This window comes from Ochotona princeps, chromosome 23, assembly GCF_030435755.1.
Source record: "Ochotona princeps isolate mOchPri1 chromosome 23, mOchPri1.hap1, whole genome shotgun sequence".
Lineage (NCBI taxonomy): Eukaryota > Metazoa > Chordata > Mammalia > Lagomorpha > Ochotonidae > Ochotona > Ochotona princeps.
Window position 1 is genome coordinate 12,582,680 of NC_080854.1, and position 19,526 is coordinate 12,602,205.

The following is a 19,526-nucleotide window of genomic DNA, read 5'->3' on the forward strand; positions in this document are numbered from 1 at the left end:
TTGGTAATATTCCTGGGAAGGCAGCACAGGATGGCCAGTGTCCCTGGGGTCCCCCTGCACCCACATGGGAGACCAGCTGTAATTCCAGGCACCTGGCTCCATCCTGGCCTAGCCCTAGCCACAACATCTATGACTATTTGGGGAATGAGCCAACAGATAGAAGATCTCTCTGTAATTCTTTCAAACAAGTAGTTTTTAAAAAATCTATAAATTGCATATAATGATATAATAAGATAACACATTATGACTAGGCAGTCTATCTGAATATAGCTTGTCATTTGAAAAGCAATCACTATCACACTAGCAGGACAAAAAAGATAAAAAATCCCTTCACTAGATGCAGGAAAGACATCTGACAAACTCAGGATCTAAATATTTTATATACATAAACATATAGACAAAAATCAGGCCCACCTAAAAGCAGAAGGGAACTCCCTGAGACTTAGAAAAGGCATTGAGGAAAAATCCACAGGTAATATCATACTTAATGACAAAAAGAAAAAGTGTTTCTCTCCCTTAACATCAAGAACAAGGCAAGGATATCTCATCACTTGTATCAATCACTTTACTACAGGTCCTAAAGTTCAGCAAGTCAAGAAAAAAAATAAATGTCATCCAAAATAGAAAGAACAACTAAAAACATATCACTTGCAGAAATCACACAAAAAAATGAAGTTTTTAAAAACTGAGTTAACAAAGTAAATGATGGAGACTTCACTTCAAATGAAACTACTTACTCAGCGCACACAGTTTTTCCTGCTGATGTATGTGCAGACACTAAAACGGACTGGTTATTATCAACACACTGAATGGCTTCTCTTTGAAAAGCATCGAGAATGAATGGATACTCCTATAAAACAAATTCATACTTGTATGAATATACCAAACCCTACTGAGAGGCTACCCCCACAAGCATTCCTTTATAATTCTCTTCAGAAAATAAAACACCTACTAGAAAAAACAAGAATAAAAATAATCTTTATCGAGATATTAATAGCATAGATATTAATTCTGCTGCTTAACTGCCTAATTATGTTTACATTAACAAAATTATTTATTTATAAAAAAAACATTTTCCACATATTAAGCCTCACAAGGCACCCTAAAATCAGTACATTTCCATCCAGATGGATTTTCTGAAGCACATTCATTCAATGGAAGCACGACAATCTTATTCCATCACAAAACCTTTCTGATTTCAAGAAATCTACTTAAAAAAAGGCTTAAACATTTGTTAACCTTTTAAGGCTTATCAGGATTTCAAAATCCATGTGACAAAAGCAAGTTTCACTAGAAGCCTATCAAATTATAGGCACAAGTTCTGCACATACTTTTCTAGGAAAAGTTGATAACTTTCCTAAGATTCTTTAAAAAGATTAGGAATCACTATCTCAATTATAATATCTCACTGTTCACGATTCAGCTCTTACTTAGCTGTCTCCCTCATACACAAATACAAACGCACACAAGTATCAAAATCTCAAGAGATCATTCAGTTATCAGAACTCTAAGGATAAGTGTCATAAAACAATAGAAACCATTGCCCAAACGACTGACCTTTGCAGCTTTTCCAACTCGAGGTTTGAGTGGTAAGTATTCTTCATCTGCAGGAAGTGCAACCTAATGTAGACAAATTAAAAATTTTTAAAACTTGACACTTTACTGAAAATTGGTGCACTTAGTACTCCATAACCAATGGTAGCTTGAAAAACAAGTGAGCTAGAGTGTTTCTGACAGTGTTACATACTGTAGAACAAAATGATTGCCTTCAGGAAGCTCAAAACTCAAAACTCAAACTCAAAACTGTCACTACTAGCATCTATCTGACGATAATGCAACTGAAAACTGATTTCTAAGTTTATTCCACTAAAGACCTGCTGTTTATTAAGGATTGAAACTAACCTACCTTTGTATTTTTCACAACTAATGTAGAGTCCAGTATTAACGAATGTTCAAAAAGCCAAACAGATATAAAATGGCTTATTATCACATAAAAGCAAACTATCTGAAGTAAAATGATATTCCCTATTTCCTGGAAGAGGAAATTAATTTTCCTTCAGTAACTGAACTTCACAGTAAATCAAATTCCCAAGACATAAAAGTGAATACTGGCCATGCTTATACATTAAACCGTACAGTAGAAATCTAGCCATTTAGGGCCCGGCACGATGGCCTAGCAGCTAAAGTCCTCACCTGAATGTACCAGGATCCCATACAGGTGCCGGTTCCAATCTCGACAGCCCTGCTTCTCATCCAGCTCCCTGCTTGTGGCCTGGGAAAGCAGTAGAGGATGGCCTAAAGCCTTGGGACCCAGCACCTGCCTGGGAGACCTGGAGGCAGTTCCTGGCTCTTGGCTTCAGATTGGCGCAGCATCAGCCGTTGTGGTCACTTGAGGAGTGAACCATTGGATGGAAGATCTTCCTCTCTGTCTCTCCTCCTCTCTGTATATCTGATTTTGCAATAAAAATAAATAAATCAAAAAAAAAAAAAAAAAACCAAACTAACCATTTAGTGTATAAGCATTCAACAGGGTCAAATAACACAGAGAAATAAGGGATCATTTCTCAGAGGAGAGTTCCAGGGGGCGGTACAATGTTGTTATAAGCTAATCCTCCACCTGTGGCGCTGCCATCCCAAATGGATGTCAGCTGTAGGCCTGGCTGTTCCACTTCTTACCCAGCTGCCCTTTCATAGCCTGGGAAAACAGTGGAGGATGGTCCAAGTCTGTGTGCCCCTGTACCCATGTTGGAGACCCAGAAGAAGCTACTGGCTCCCAGCTTTAGACTGGCCGAGTACTGGCCCCAGTGGCCATTTGGGGGAGTGAACCAGCAAATGGAAGATCTCTGTCCCTGCCTTGCTCAGAAATGCTTTTAAAATATATACGTCTTTAAAAACAAAAACAGAAAAAAAGAGCAAAATTCCAATAAATAAATATTGAATGAAATTAGCTGCCTTAAGAATATTGAGAGTGTCAGACCGGCTCCATAGCATAGTGGTTAGAGTCCTCACCCTGAAAGCGCCAGGATCCCATATGGGCGCCGGTCCTAATCCCGGTGGCCTTGCTTACCATCCAGCTCCTTGCTTGTGGCCTGAGAAAGCAGCGGAGGACAGCCCAAAGCCAGGGGACCCTGCACCCGCGTGGGAGACCAGGAAGAAGCTCCTTGCTTCAGATTGGCTCAGCTCCAGCCATTGCAGCCACTTGGGGAGTGAACCATCGGAGAGAAAATCTTTCTGTCTCTCCTCCTCTCTGTGTATCTGATTTTCCAGTAAAAATAAATAAAACCGGGGTCCGGTGCCGTGGTCTAGCAGCTAAAGTCCTCGCCTTGAACGCGCCGGGATCCCATATGGGCGCCGGTTCTAATCCCGGCAGCTCCACTTCCCATCCAGCTCCCTGCTTGTGGCCTGGGAAAGCAGTTGAGGACGGCCCAATGCATTGGGACACTGCACCCGCGTGGGAGACCTGGAGGTTCCAGGTTCCTGGCTTCGGATCGGCGCGCACCGGCCCGTTGCGGCTCACTTGGGGAGTGAATCATCGGACGGAAGATCTTCCTCCCTGTCTCTCCTCCTCTCTGTATATCTGACTTTGTAATAAAAATAAATCTTTAAAAAAAAAAAATAAAATAAAAAAATAAAATAAATAAATAAAACCTTCAAAAAAAAAAGAATATTGAGTATGTCACTAAAACTTTCATTCAATTACAATCAAGGTGAACTGGGTTGAGTTTCAAAAGGAATGAATTTGAATATATTTAGGAAAAGTTATGAGGCCTAATGAATAAAGCCCAATTCAAACAGAAATGTGATATTCATCCAGTATAAACCGAAATCTGATGTAAATGAAATCTACAGAAAGAGTAACAAAATGCTCTTAAAATAGAACTAAGATGGAACGGACACAGTCTGTGTGGGAGCCAGGCTAAGACACACCCACACTCGGCCAGGACAACCCTTTTCAGCCTGGAAGGTGCACCACTTTTCTTTGCAGTGCACATGATGACCCACATGAAGGTCCTAACAGGACACTTCAGGTAATCCTCAGGCGTTTAGATGAAAAAGTTTGGCTCTATAACAAAGCCAAGAACAGGTGACAGACGGTGCAGAGCACAGGAAGGCTTTGCACCTAGGAATAGCAGGGATGGTTGTTTTCTATCTTACATAAGATAAGCCTGGAACATATCAGGTCTAAAATGAGTGACAAACTAATGATCAAGTGAGCATTACAACCGGACATACCAAGTGCTATTCCTTTTTTTCTTTTTTGCTTGTTTTTAATTTATTTTTATTGGAAAGTCAGATTTACAGAGAGAAGGAGAAACAGGAAGATCTTCAATCTGCTGATTCTTTCCCCAAGGAGCTGCAACAACTGCAGCTGAGCCAATCCCAAGCCAGGAGTTTCTTTGAGGTCTCCCAAGCAGGTGCAGGGTCCCAAGAGGGCCACAGGCAGGGAGCTGGATGGGAAGTGGAGCAGCCAGAACACAAATCAGCACCTATATGGAACCCTGATGCATGCAAGGCCAGGATTCAGCCATGTACTCTGGGGCCCTTAACTTTAGTATCAATTTGCTTTAAGGTTTACATTGTGATGACAAGACTCAACAGAACCAAATTACATCCCCAATGTATACATACTTTCACTTCCAAATGGATACAAGTTATCAGTGATCACCATCTTGTGGTGGAATAAAGAAACTACAGTTCATCAGTTAATAAGAGCAAAAAAAAGAAGCATGTAACCTGCAAAAATGATACTGTGGCAAGATTTAAGACTATGAGAATGAATAAATACTACAAAATGCTTCGTCTGTGCTGGGTACCATCAGATTCTTACATAATTTCCACAATCATCCCACGAAGTACATCCCATTATTGCAAAGTTATAAATTAAAAAGGTAAATGTTCAAAGAAGCTGAGAAATTCACCCAAGATTGTAGTTACACAGAACACTGGGGCAGTATGTGCACCTAAGTTTGATCACACAGTCTAGCTCTTCCACTAGATTACATACCTGCCCAGGATCTCACAGCTGAGTGCCTTGCTGACCATCATGCTAGATAATCCAAGGAAAATTCCACCTACAAAACTAAATTAGGGCATGTGCTGCTCGTACTTACCTCATGTGTACACCCTTCAACTGTTTCAACTGACTGAACCTTGACTCGGGGCATCAGGTCTGTCAAACTTCAAAATACAAATTTACTTTAACATACATAAACATAAGTGATTTTTCTATAATTATAGTCCCTCATCTGCATTTTTAAAAAATGATGCTGCCTAACTATAAGCATTGCAAATTAGAAAGAAACTTGATGACTAAGACTATTCAGGGATTATTTCATATTGCCCACATACTGAGAATTCAAAACAACCAGTTAACATTTTTTACAAATACAAGAGATTGCCATGTGAATTATTTTAAAAATTATGTCAGCTTAGCTCCAGTAACTAATTTAATGAAGAGTATGTCTACAAACACTGTCCGGATATCGAATCCAACTAACAGACCCAGGAAGTATTAAATGAACTAGCCTAGTCAGACGCTGCTGAGGTGCAGAAGCATTATTCATGCTCATCAAAATCCTAGGTTATAGTTCTCTGACTAGATTCTCAAAGGATACAAATATGGATAAACAAGAAAAATAAGTGAAGTTCCATGCTGGATTCTTTATTATTTAATTATTGCTTTAAATCTTTACCTTTTGGATAAAACTCAAAGGTTGTAACAACAATGATATTTAAGCAGCCAATAATACCATTCTATAATCCTTTTCACTGGCTTACAACAGCAAGTAGCTGCAACAATAGCTAACGGGTTTTGTTTTTTTTTAAACAACAAACTCTTCATGGAAGTGCCAAACTATAATATGGCAACAAGAAATGAGAGGTAAAAACTCAAAATTCAATATAATAGGAAAGATGTCAACTAGAGATACTGGTATTAATGTCTAGAAAGCTCTAGCTTTCAACATCAGACCTATTTTGGTCAGCGATATCCAAAGGTCCGCCTCATTAGCAGGAATTCTTGAAAGCCACAGCTATTCCACTGCAGCCTGCCACAATCCCTTCCAATGTTCCTTTCCACATTCCGTTCCCCACATCAGCCTGCTTATTTCCTTTTATTCATTCTTCCAAGGACTTTCTTCTTGGAACATTAAAAAAACAATCCTATCTTCTTAGAAAATCTGAGTGAAAAATTCTTTCTCAAAACTAAATTAAGTCTTCTCGATATTATCAATCCATTCTGCAAACTTAATATCTACATTTACATGCATTTGTGAATGCTTACATTAAAAATTTTCTATCTTCATTCCTCTAATCCAGTAAATACTTTCACAAAATATCAATATAAAGCAACTTCTAAAACTTGGTGTTTTAAAAGAAATATTACCTTAAGTCTTCAGTTACTGACTCTTCTACCTTGTGTTTCTTTCCAAAAATGGGTTCATCTGTGCCATCAAAATCAGCCTCTCTCTTGTTTTTCCCATTATTAGTAGATTCTGATTGTAATTTGCTATCCAAATGTTTCCTGAAAAGTAAACAGCTTACAATGAATTATGTTGTATCGGTTCCTATGTCAGAGCAAGAGCTGTAGCGCTGCACGTGAAGCTGCCACCTGTAGCGCTGGCATCCTATACAGGTGACAGTTTGAGATCCAGCAGCTCCATTTCTGATTCAGCTCCCTGAGGAAAAAACAGCAAAAGACAGTCCAAATGCTTGGACCCCTGCAACCACACAGGAGACGTAGAAGCACGTGGCTCCTGGCTTTGGACCAGCCCAGCTCCGGCTGGTGGGGAACGAACCAGTGGATGCTCTCTCTCCCTCTCTGTCTAACTTGGCTTTCAAATAATACGAAAGTAAGTTATGCACATCAATCAATGTACAACTTCTACTACAACTAGAACTGGATGGTGGCTGAAGTATTTCAGCTGCTGTGATGGCTACCACAGCAACGAGAGAATGGATGGCAGAATTCCGGCGGGCCCCTCAGGCGGTGAGACCACCGTTGTACCAATGAAGGCCACAGACCCATATTCCCCCCCACCAATAAGGGCCATGGCGACAACCCGCCCTTCCTCCCTGTTCCCCACCCCGTTTCTGCTCCCGTGTCACGGAGACTTTAAAAAGCCCCTTCCCCGCCTCTTCCGCGCTCTTCTTCCTCTGCAGCCCACTCCTTCATGTCTGTCTGTCTGCTTCATGGGGAAGGGAAGCCGTGACCTTGGTTCCCTGAAATAAAGGCCATCTAAATTCTTATCATATAGTTGGCTGAGTTATTTTTTCCCTGGTGGTAGGCAAATCTAACATTTTGGCTAGTGGCAAATCTAACACTGAGCAAAGAGAGAAAACGGGGTATGTGTGTTTTATAGCTTGTGAATGTATAAAGTGCTATGATCTTCCTAGTTATTGATTTCTGTATGAAGCACATAGTACTCAGAAATAGTTTGTTCTGACAACTGTACGTAAGTTAATCTGATAGCAATCTACAATGCATTAAATTCTGCTATATCACAAAGGAACATATTGATATTCTGCTCATTTTTAACTTATTACAAATACTCCTAAAAGTAATTGTAGACTGTCTGGATTACTTATTCAATACAATACAAAGTACTCCTCTAAAATGGGTAAGATACGTGTGTAAAATTAAAGCCACAAGTTACCAGAAGAAAACATGAGTCAATTACTTTATAACACAGGAATGAAAAAATATTCTTAACCATGACAAAATTCCAAAAGCAATAAGAGCAACAGCTCTGACAATAACACTTTTTAGAACAGTAAAAAAAATAAAGCAAAAAAAATTTGTGATTTAGAGAAATAATATCTCTAATGCATAAAAGGCTCCTGAAACTGAAAGGACTATTTTCTAACAGATGAAAAAAAGCTGTGAACAATTCACGAATGATGAGAACAAATTGCACCTGAATACAAGAAACACCACCTTCCTTCTCTCAAGAGATGTGTGTATTGACCCCAACAAAAATTCAGTTACTAACAGATAGACAAAAGTCCAAGTTCAACATACTCGTTACAGGCATAAACCCATAGGACACGCTCACAAGTGGCTAGCCAGATCAACTTTCTACTGCTGCTGTAACAAATTACCACCCACTAACTTTGCAGCTGAACACTTAGTATTTGCAGAGAAGTATGAGCGAAGGGTAAGCCAGGCACCGAGGGGCTGTGCTAGCAGAGCTGCACTCCTTCCTGATGGCCCTGGGGCGGCGGCCAGGTGCTTGCCTTTTGCAGCACACACAGCTCACCCACATACCATTTCTCATTCGAGCTTAGCCACAGCCTTCCCATGTTGCCATCTCTGATTTACCCTTTCCCTGCGATTATATGGGGAACCAGGATTATCCTGCCACCTCAAAGTCAGCTCATCAGCAACCTTCATCATTTTGCTATGTAACCTGTTAACCATTCTGAGAGCTTCTGGGAAGAAGCTGGCACTGGGGCACAGTAAGTTGGTAAAGCCACGACCTGAGGTGCCAGCATGCCATGCAGGTGCTTGATTCAAACTCCAGCTGCTCCACTTCAGATTCGACTCCCTGCTACTTTGAAAAGCAGAGAAAGATGAAGCCTGAAGGCAGAAGATTTAGCCAGCTGAGGGATTGTGCCTGCCCCAAGGAATGTTCCTTTTCAACAGGTGGATTTCAGGCAATAAAAGAAAATAGGAACGATAAAAATAGAAAATCACTTCCTCACAACTCCTAGCAATGAATACAGGTGCAAAGGCGGAATGCACAAAGTTCCCAAGCCACCAGGCTGAGGGAACAGTAACCCCACCAAGAGGAAAACACCCAGACACTGCGGGTTGACACAGGCAGAGGGCCATGTATCACACACGGGCTCTTCTGACACAGCTGGACCACATTGCAATCCAGCCGTGATTCCTGCAGGTGTAAAGACCAAAGCCAATGACAAGTTAAGCAGATAAACCCACAAAGTGGGAGATTCTACATACTAAATGATCTGGCAGCTCATTACCCCATCCAGGGTGTAAAGAAAGATGGGACAGAATAAGAGGCTTGACGAAAATAACAACCAAAACATCATAACGGGCTTTGCCTGGAGTCAAGTCAGCCAATTACCAAGAACACACCCATGAAATAACCGGGCAACTCTCACTACAGATGCAATAGTCAGTCGCGGGGGGGGGGGGGGGGGGAGGGTTTGGGGAGGGGCGGGGGGAATCCCAGTGCATAAAAAAATGTGTCACGTAATGCAATGAAAATAAAAAAAAAATAGTCGCAAACGGATTGCCAGTTTGGCTGGGTAAGATAAGCAGCAGCATCAGATTGAAAAGAAAAAAAAAACCATACGTGGAAATCCACGGAACTTGATACTGAATCTACGCAATTTCTTGTACTCTTACTTCCATAAATACAGACACAGTTTGACAAATCTCCCTTCGTGTTTTTAAAAAGCACTGACTTGGTCTAGATACTCAATAATTGCTCTAAATAAAGCTCCACGACTTGCCTTCCCGTGGTTACAGGTATCATCAATGCCTGTGCATGTTCACGGTATGGTCATTTACAAACTCAATTACAGCTCGACTCTGTGACTCGCTAAGCACCCTCCGTGTGTCATCTCATTTAGTTCTCGCTGCAGTCGCATCAGTGGGCACTGCACGGTGAGGGGGTCTCTCCGGCCTTTGCCCTCCAGCCCACGCGCTGCTTGTCCCAAGCGCCTCCCCACGGATTTCCATCAGCTATCGGTGTGATGACAGAGCCGGCCCTGACGGCCCTCGCGACCCCGCTGCGGAGACTCGCGGACACGCGGCCAGCAAAGCTTTTCGGGGAAGGACAGAGGCCGGAGCTGCCGCGGCCGCCGGCGGACACAGAGACCCGGCCTCCCCAGCCCAACATCCTCCCTCCCTCGCCGACTTCCTTCCCCGACCCCTTCACCAGCCGAGCCCACTCAACTTCCTCGCCCTCGTCACCGACAGAAAAAAAAAATTTTTAAAAAGTAGACGGATTCCTTACCCGGCCTTGTCCGCAGACACTGGCGGCGCCTTCCATTTCCCCTTCTCCTTGTCTTTCTTGGATCCGGCCGCGGTGGAGTCGTCCTCGAACACGCTGAAGAGCTCATCCCCGAAAGCGTCCGCCATCTTCCGGCACGGCGAGTCCGAATCTCCCTCCTACCCACGAGGCCCCGCGGCGGCACGGCTGGGGAAGGCGCCACGGAGGCCCGCAAGAGACAAAAGTAGCCGAGGCGCACAGCCGAAGGGCGTTCTCCCCAGATTCGTTCCCTTCTGGCCCTTTCCCCACCCTTTCCGACTACGAGTGGGCAAACAGCTAGGGTCACAGGCAGGTAGAGCAGCCAGCCACCACGGGCTGCCGGCTCCCTTCCGCCCTCACCCTACAGGAACCGGGAGGGGAAAGGGCAAGGAGGCGGGATCCTCGGTGCGTCGGACCAATGGCCGTGGAGCTACAGTAGCCTAAAGCCGGAGAGCCCCGGATGGAGGACGTAGGCTCGTGGAGCACGAGCCGGGGATTGTGAAGCGTGCTGCCGGGGCGGTGAGGAATCCTCGGCCACCCGCCACAGCATGGGCGGCAAGAACAAGAAACACAAGGCACCCGGCGCCGCGGCCGTCCGGGCTGCCGTGTCTGCTTCGAGAGCCAAGGCTGCAGAGGCCGCAGCCGCCGGGGAGGCCCAGAGCAAGAAGCCTGGGACCAGACCACCTCCCGCTGCCGCCGCCGCCGGCGCCAGGGAGCCCCGGGTCAAGCAAGGTACGAGGAGGGGTCGCCCGGGCCCCTGGCTGTGTCCCCGGGAAGCGGGCTTCCAGCCTGGCGGATCCTGGAGGGGCTGGCGCCCGCTGTGGGGTAGCCTTGGCTCTCTCCAGCGTCCCCCACGGCATGGTTCTGGCTGCCCCGGGGTCTCCCTGCTGTCACCGGCATCTTCCCCTAAGGAGGCTCTTGCTTCTCCTCCTGGGTGGCACCTCCATTTCCCACCTGTTCTTCCTGTCATTTTCAGCAAGCCTGTGGTGTCACCATGCGGGGAGGGGAGATCATTCCTTGAGATTGCAGGAGTAGAACTTAGACCTTGAGTGTGGGCGTCACCTGTGAGAAAAATCACTCTTCTGCACCCGCGCTTGGTTGGTTGGTTTGTTTTTGCTCGCCTTGAGGTTAGGTTTGGTCACTCAGCCTTGGAGGTGACCCGATCCTGTTGCAAGGCAGCAGGCCACCCGGCCGAGGTTCTTGTTGGAATATTCGTTCAGCAGGTGCTGATGGGACACCGGTGTCTGTGTAAACACCTTGTATGTTCTGTGGTGCTGGGGAGGAGGTGAAAGTTGACCTGAGTCAAGTTTTCCTGGGAAGGAACAAAGAATTGCGGGTGACAAGCTGACAGGGAGAGGAAAACGGAGTTAGTTGTGTCAAACCTGGCGGCAGCAGTAGTCCAGCAGAGGTCGTCCACGCCTCGTGCGCCCATCTCTAGTCGGTGAACAAGTTTAGAAGCTCTTGAAGACTTCACAGACTGTAAGCAATGGGAAAGAAGATGGGTTAAAAGAGTAGGCACATCTTAACTGGCTCACAATTCTTTGCCCTTATTGCCATGTGTGTCCACAAAATTATTAGGCTTATGATAGGTACACGTAATTTCTGCTGTCAACCTGAGGATTCAGCCACTGAGCCATCACTCTAGGCCCAGGAGGCCACTCTTTATAGTGCAGTTTACTCCTGAGCCCTCCTTAGGAAAGTTCACCTTTTCCATTACTTTTGTCTCTTCCTGTGTAGACGACTTCTGAACCAGTATGTCCAAGCTCAGAACGACCGTGTCTGCGTTTGCTTGTACTGCCTGTCTGTATTTTTGGAAGCCTATTAAACTTGACATTGCCAGAACTCACCTTCCCTCTCCCTCCCTAAGCTAATCTAACCTACTGGCTTGGAACTTAGAACTTCCAGAATTGTGAGAAAGTAAATGATATACTATGTATATAAATACTGTTCATAAGTATTCAAAAGTATGTGAAGATTATTCAGTCATCAAGTGTAGAGTCATTTATTTTGGCAGCCGGACTACTGCCATAATCGTGGACTTGACTCTTAGACTTGCTTAGCATGCTGCCTGGAGAAGGGGGTGTGCATCAGCGTTCTGTTGTTATCACAAGACTTGCCCCAGCTGAAGTGCCTGGAAGAAAAGCATCCAATTTAAAATTGAAGATGAAGATAGATTTAACTTAAAAGAGATACATTTCCATTTTATGAGAAACTGGTTGACCTAGGAGAATGCTAACTGATAAAATGTTTTGGAAAAATTACAAGGGGTATTGCTAATGACTAGGTTGTGTTACCTGGCAAAGGGGGAGGATTGAAATAAAACCTGTAATATTTAGTGATCTCTGGGGGGATTAAAAGTATGCAGTGTATACTATCCATTAAGTTGCGTTATTTGTTTGTTATATACAGGCCCCAAAATTTATAGTTTTAATTCTGCAAATGATTCTGGTGGTCCTGCCAATGTGGATAAATCTATTTTGAAAGTGAGTATCCAAGCTTTTGGGTGATTTCAAGAAATCTTTTTCTTTTAAAAAAATGTACCCATAAATATTTACAATTTTTTAAATTGTTATGTTTTTGTAAGTTTTTCTGCTTAAGGTCCAAGCGTCTTTCCCAGGGTGGTGTACACGGTGTTTCAAGTGTGGTGTAGAACACCTTTCTACTCTACTGTCTGTCACTGTTCACTTAAATTTTTTGTGGGACATCTTGCTTTTCTCCCAAACCCCATATGATTTTGTGATTTCAAGATTTTGCCCATATGTTCACAGTCTGGAATGCAGAAATCCTTCATAAGGTACCAGATTGATTTTCTTGGTGGGTCTATTTGCACTTAAATGTATCTTTTTAAACAATTGCTATCTGTTTATAATTTGTTTCTTTATGTGTTTTCTGGGTGAAAGTGAATTCCTGAAGTGTTTTTTTTTTTTTTTAAATATTTTTACAAAGTCAGATATACAGAGAGGAGGAGAGACAGAGAGGAAGATCTTCCATCTGATGATTCACTTCCCACGTGACTGCAACGGCTGGTGTAAGCTGATCCGAAGCCAGGAACCAGGAACCTCTTCTGGGTCTCCCACATGGGTGCAGGATCCCAAGGCTTTGGGCCGTCCTCGACTGCTTTCCCAGGCCACAAGCAGGGAACTGGATGGGAAAGTGGAGCTGCCCGGATTAGAACCAGTGCCCATATGGGATCCCAGGGGTTCAAGGCGAGGACTTTAGCCACTAGGCCACGCCGCCGGGCACTCCTGAAGTGTATTTTTATGCTTTGTTCATAAAGGCATTTAGTTAAGCAATGAAAGATGTCTTTCAGCCTTAGGTGAAAATTTGGAAGGAATTGGGGCTGGCATTATGTAGTTGTTAAAACCAATGCTGCCATCCCATATGGGGGCTGGTTTGTGTCCAGGCGCTCTGTTTCCAATCTAACTCCCTACTAGTGGTCTGGAAACACAGCAAAAGATGGTCAAAGTATTTGGAACCCTGCTAGCCACTTGAGAGAACTGGATAAAACCGCTGGCCCGGTGCTGTCAATTACAACTATCTAGAGAATGAACCAGTGGATAAAAAAAATCTCCTTTTCTCCATACCTCTTCTTCTCTCTACAACTGTTTCAAATAAATAAATCTTTTCTTTTTTAAAGATTTATTTATTTTTATTGGGAAGGTAGATATACAGAAAGAGAGAAAAATCTTCCACCTACTGGTTCACTACCGAAGTAGGCACAACGGCTAGAGCTGAGCCAATCCAAAGCTAGGAGCTTCTTCTGGGTCTCCCAAGCAGGTGCAGGATCCCAAGGCTTTGGGCTGACCTTGACTGCTTTCCCAGGTCATGAGCAGGGAGCCGGAAGGAAAGTGGAGCATCCAAGATATGAACCAGTGGCCAAATAGAATTCTGGCATGTGCAGTGTGAGGACTTAGTAGTCACTAGGCTATCACATTGGGCCTTCAAATGAATCTTAAAATTAAAAAAAAAAAAAAAGAATTTGAACAGTGAAAGATAAAATGACTAGTAGAAAAAATAGAAATCAAACTCTGTAGTGTTTGTTTATTTTTCTGGACTGTGTGCTTGGGCTGGTTTACCTTAAGGCAGATTTCTGGACTTCATCCTCAGTGGTTCTAATTGGTTGTGTTGCTGTTTTGGGGATAAGACCGCAGAATCTAGCTTTGTTAACGCAATCCATTGGTAGTTCAGGAACAACGTCTTGAGATATTAGCCTCAGAGACGAGACGGTTTACAAAAAATTTTCTTCTAAGTTTGGAAACAATGATCACACCCAGTTCTCCTTAACCCTAGATCCTTCCCACCCTAATCAACGATGTACACAGCATCTAAAATAATGAAGAATTAAAACAGGGCCTGGTGTGATAGCCTAGCAAGTTAACTCCTCACCTTGCATGTGCCAGGATCCCATATGGGCGCCAGTTCTACTCCCTGCAGCCCTGCTTTACATCCAGCTCCCTGCTTATGGCCTGGGAAAACAGTGAGGATAACCCAATGCCATGGGACCCTGCACCCACATGGGAAACCCCGAGGGGGCTCCAGGCTTCTGCTTTCGGGTCTGCTCAGCTCCAGCTGTTGCAGCCCACTTGGGAGTAAGTCAACGGATGGACGATCTTCCTCTCTGTCTCTCCTCCTCTGTGTGTTTTGGACTCCAATAAAAATAAATCTTCTTTTAAAAAAAAGAATTAAAGATTTTTTTCTCTTTTATGTAATCTTATTATTTTCCTATATCTCTTTGTTTTTCATAAGTATATAATCAAATTAATGCTAGCCCCAAAAATGAAGAGTATATCTGATTTTGTCTAAAGTTTTAGGCTTAGTTGGCAGAAATATAGAAAATTATATTTGCTTCTGGTTTGTTAGTACTTTAGTGTTTGATAATATAATCTTTTGGGTTTCAACAGGTAGTAATTAACAATAAACTAGAGCAAAGAATTATTGGAGTGATCAATGAACATAAAAAGCAAAATAATGACAAGGGAGTGATTTCTGGAAGACTGACTGCCAAGAAATTGCAGGTATTTTACAAACTTTTTTAAAGTTTATTAGCTGTAGCAGGTCATTTTTTTTTTAAGATAGCTTCATATGTAAGATAAAAATACTTTTTTCCTACTTTCCTGAAAGTTATTTAGATGGAGAAAGGAGAAGGAATTATGCCATTTATAAATGCATACATTAAAATAAGTGATACAGGGACAAAATTGCTTCTCTAATTACATCTTTTTGAACAGCTCCTGTGGTATGTGGTAGACTCTGTGTCAGGCATTTGTTTACATTTTCTCTGCCAGTAATGCTACAAGATTGATATGTTTGGGTTTTTTCAAATGAAAGAATTCAGTCTTAGAAAGGTGATAGCTTAGAACCTTGGGTAAGCAGAGTCTGAATTTGAGCACAACTCTAAAAATCGGACTTTAGAAAGTAATTGAGTTGTTTTATGTTTAAAGGTGTTCAGTGAAACACTATTACTTAAAAGAAAAAATATGCTATGTGTTTAGCTGAGTGAAAATGCTAACTTATGATGTATCTACCCAGCGAAACAATGTAGAACTCTTAAGTACTGGTGAGTTTCTTAAGTAATTGTGAGTTTCTTCTTGACAAGATGCTTATGTTGCAATATTGAGTGAAATTTGTTTTTATAAGAATCATAGACAGGTGGCTCAGTGGAGGTGTACACACTGCAGTATTATCTTTGTGGAGTGAGAATACAAATAATTTCTCCTAGTCCTTTTCGTTGCAAGTATCATGTATTCCCAGTTTCTCAAAACAATAAACATGCTTTTTTTAGCTGAAACATTTCTTGAAATTAAAATTGTGTTAAAATTTCCAGTTTAAAATGAGTGAGAGAAAAATAAATTTAGCAATAAGAGAAGACAAGCAAATTGACTCTTTTCACATTTCCCACTCATAGGATTTATACATGGCCCTACAAGCATTTTCATTTAAGACTAAGGACATTGAGGATGCCATGAGTAACACTCTCTTACACGGGGGCGATCTTCATTCTGCCCTGGACTGGCTGTGTTTAAATCTTTCAGATGGTAAGGTTGACATTCAGTTATGTGTTTCTAAAGCTTTTAGTATCTTAACCCTTAACCTTTTCACTTATGGGTAAGATTTTTCACCTTTTACTGGTGGAGGTAGGTGTTAATACTCTGTTCTTTTCAGTATATTTTCCTTAGGGTTTGTGTTATGTGAAAGAAAAAAATTACTGGTTTTGGTAGTCATTTTACAATGTAATGAACACTCTCAAAGTTTTCCTCACTGTAATCCATTTGAGTGTGTTTATTGAGTTTTGATTCAGAAATTAGGGCTGTCCTTCAATAAATGACATAATTAAACAGAGGATTGTAGTCATAATCTTTGGCAAAAGCCTGGAGCACAAATTATTTTGATAACTGATTAAGGATATTACCACATCGAAAAAATGCTCAAGTTCCCTGGCAATAAGGGAAATCCAAATTAAAACATCAATGAGGTACCACCTAACGCCAGTAAGACTGGCCCACATGAATAAAAGCACCAACAACACTTGTTGGAGAGGTTGCGGGGAAAAGGGATCCCTACTCCACTGCTGGTGGGGCTGCAGGCTGGTACAGCCTCTATGGAAATCAGTATGGAGAATATTCAAACAACTCAAATTCAACATACCGTATGATCCAGCAATAGCACTCCTAGGAATATATCCAGAACAATTGTTTTATGAGAAACCAACATGCACTCCTATGCTCATAGCAGCACAATCAGTAATTGCAAAAACATGGAAGCAACCAAAATGCCCATCAACAGAGGATTGGATAAGAAAGCTATGGTTCATCTACTCCATGGAATACTACTCAGCTATTAAAAAAAACAAAATGCAGTTCTTTGTGGCCAAATGGGCCAAACTGGAAACCATAATGCTAAGGGAAATGAGCCAATCCCAAAAGGTTAAATACCACATGTTTGCCTTAATTTAAGATGATATGATGTTATGTATAACATGTTATGTTTTGAATGTTATATGTTGTGTATAAACTAAATTGAAGTATAGGTGAGGTGGTCACAGAAGGTGGCTGGGAACTCGTATTTACTTTCAACATGTTGGTTACTCATTATTATGTCAATTAATTCCATAATGATGTAAATTTTTGCTGATGGTATGATGGAGCTTTCAATTGACTGGGATAATACTCTGCTAGCTCTGTCTTCAGACCAGAGAGGGTATACCTAAGAAGACGTTGAACTTGACTGGACAATAAGATGCTGGACTCTATGTTTGGTGTATGCTTGCAATGGGGGAATCTCAACTGAACTTGAGCTGTGGTTATGCAACAAGGTGGAGGAATCCACCATGGTGGGAGGGTTTGGGCAGGGGTGGGAGAACCCAAGTATCTATGTAACTGTGTCACATAATACAATGTAATTAATGAAGTTAAATAAAAAAAAAAAGATATCAAAAAAAAAAAAAAAAAAAAAGGATATTACCACATCCCATGACCCCCCAAAGCTTGGGTTAAGATCTTTTTTATGAAAATTTAGGAGACAGGGCGAGCGCTGTGACAATGCAAGTTAAGCTGCCATAAGCAGCACCAGCATTTTAAGTGGAAGTGGAGCAGCCAGGCCATATGGATGCCAGTTTGAGGCCTGGCTGCTCCACTGCCACTTAAAATGCCATCACGCCTCACTGGAGTAATAGTTCAAGGCTGCTCGACTTCTAATCCAGCTCCCTTCTGATGCGCCTGGGAAGGCAGCAGAAAATGGTCCAGGTGCTGGGACTCTGCTCATACGTGGGAAACATGGAGTACTGTATTTGGGGGTGAAACAGCAGATGAAGACTTCTGTTTGTCCCTGTTTCTTTTTGTTACTCACCTTTCAAATAAATTGAAATCTTAAGAAATAATGAAGGCCTGATGCAGTAGCCTAGGGCTAAAGTCCTCACGTTGCATGTGCTGGGATCCCATATGGGCGCCAGTTTTAATCCCAGCAGCCCCACTTCCCACCCAGCTCCCTGTCTGTGGCCTGGGAAAGCAGTCGAGGATGGCCCATGGCTTTGGGCTCCTGCACTCACGCAGGACACCCTGAAGAAGCTCCTGACTTTGGATCAGCTCAGCTCCAGCTGTTGTGGCCCCTTGGGGAGTGAATAAGTGGACAGAAGATCTTCTTTGTCTCTCCTCCTTCTGTATATCTGACTTTGCAATAAAAATAAGTAAATCTTTAAAAAAAAAAAGAAATACTGAAAGAGGGAAGAAAAAAGAGGAAATGAAGAAAAAGTGAAAGAGAAAATAAAAGAAAGGAAAAGAAAATGGAAAAAGGGAAAAGAACATTAGACTTATAAAACAGAAGTGGACTAGCTCTCAGCCGATGAGTGTGTTCACATCTAGATTGACAGATAAAACCAGGTGCGTCGCAGGATTCTGAGGAGACTAAAAAAATAAAGTGCAGTAAGTGTATGCAGGGTGTATGTGTATGCCTAACAAATATTTGTGTCTTACATATGATATACGTGTGTATTTTCAATACAGTTTATTTTGTTTTAAGATGCACTTCCTGAAGGATTCAGTCAGGAATTTGAAGAGCAGCAACCGAAAAGTAGGCCAAAATTCCAGTCTCCTCAGATACAAGCCACTGTTTCACCTCCACTGCAACAACCTAAAATCAAAAAACAGGAAGAAGACACTAAGGTTAAGGTAAACTAGAAACACTGGACGTTACATAAAATCAGAATGAAGCACATAGAACAGTTCATAACCGCTGAGTTTGTGGAACATCTTCACTTCTTAAAATGACTAGTCTGCTTGATAAGCTTTTCTCTCACTGTTTCAGTTGCCTGTTGTTGCCTGACAAGCTACCCCAAAATGAGGTGGCAAAAACCAGTGGTTGCCTTCTCTTCATTTCTCTGCAGTCTGGTCTGTGCCCATCTGGCCAGTTTTTCCACTCCAGGAGGCATCTGCTGAAGCTGGAATGCACACTGTCCCTTCTGTAGTGGAGTAGCTAGTGCCGCAGCTGGAGGCCAGCCAGCCATCCCTCCCTCTCGCCCTTTCCACATGGGCTTTCTGCATGACTAGCGTGGGTTTTCTCAGCCGTGTGATGGTCTCCGGGTGTTCTAGCTCCCTAAAACAAGTATTTCAAGATGATAAGCCACAGTGTACAAATCTCGCCAACTCCTGCTTTGTCCCTCTTGCTCGTGTTCTGCTGGTTGAAAACATTCACATAGCCATGCCCAAATACTGTGAAATGGAATCACAGGAGGATGTGAATACTTGGGAGTTGTAGATTGTTAGCATATTAGGGTTATACTGTGCATTATAAAATATCTTTAAGTATCAGCATAAAATCACTGTTTAGGGGATAACAGTTTTTAGAGTTCTTCATTATTACTCATTTGTATTAATGTATTCTTTGGATTCTGCAAGTTTAAGCTTGTTAAATTACTGTTGTTCAATACATTTATCCTTCTCCAAAGAATGATGAATATAATTTTAAGGCCTATGTGTCTGCTGGTTTTGAGTGGAGAAAATTTAAAAGTAGTGACAGTTGATGACTATGATA

General features: G+C 42.4%; 2 protein-coding genes across 2 annotated transcripts in view; one reads left to right on the plus strand and one right to left on the minus strand.

Annotated features, from left to right (window-relative positions):
* Positions 1 to 10,310, minus strand: part of MTREX (Mtr4 exosome RNA helicase) — a 77,010-nt gene extending 66,700 nt beyond the window's left edge. Inside the window, exons 1-5 of the mRNA XM_058680202.1 lie at positions 9,987 to 10,310; positions 6,386 to 6,523; positions 5,112 to 5,178; positions 1,558 to 1,620; positions 738 to 850 (exon numbers count right to left, since the gene is read on the minus strand). Of these exons, the coding sequence (XP_058536185.1) occupies positions 738 to 850; positions 1,558 to 1,620; positions 5,112 to 5,178; positions 6,386 to 6,523; positions 9,987 to 10,111 (506 nt within the window). The 5' untranslated portion in view covers positions 10,112 to 10,310. The remainder of the gene's footprint in view (positions 1 to 737; positions 851 to 1,557; positions 1,621 to 5,111; positions 5,179 to 6,385; positions 6,524 to 9,986) is intronic.
* Positions 10,311 to 10,343: 33 nt separating this feature from the next.
* Positions 10,344 to 19,526, plus strand: part of DHX29 (DExH-box helicase 29) — a 40,544-nt gene continuing 31,361 nt past the window's right edge. Inside the window, exons 1-5 of the mRNA XM_058680201.1 lie at positions 10,344 to 10,733; positions 12,411 to 12,484; positions 14,903 to 15,016; positions 15,907 to 16,036; positions 18,516 to 18,664. Coding sequence (XP_058536184.1) covers positions 10,550 to 10,733; positions 12,411 to 12,484; positions 14,903 to 15,016; positions 15,907 to 16,036; positions 18,516 to 18,664 — 651 coding nt within the window. The 5' untranslated portion in view covers positions 10,344 to 10,549. The remainder of the gene's footprint in view (positions 10,734 to 12,410; positions 12,485 to 14,902; positions 15,017 to 15,906; positions 16,037 to 18,515; positions 18,665 to 19,526) is intronic.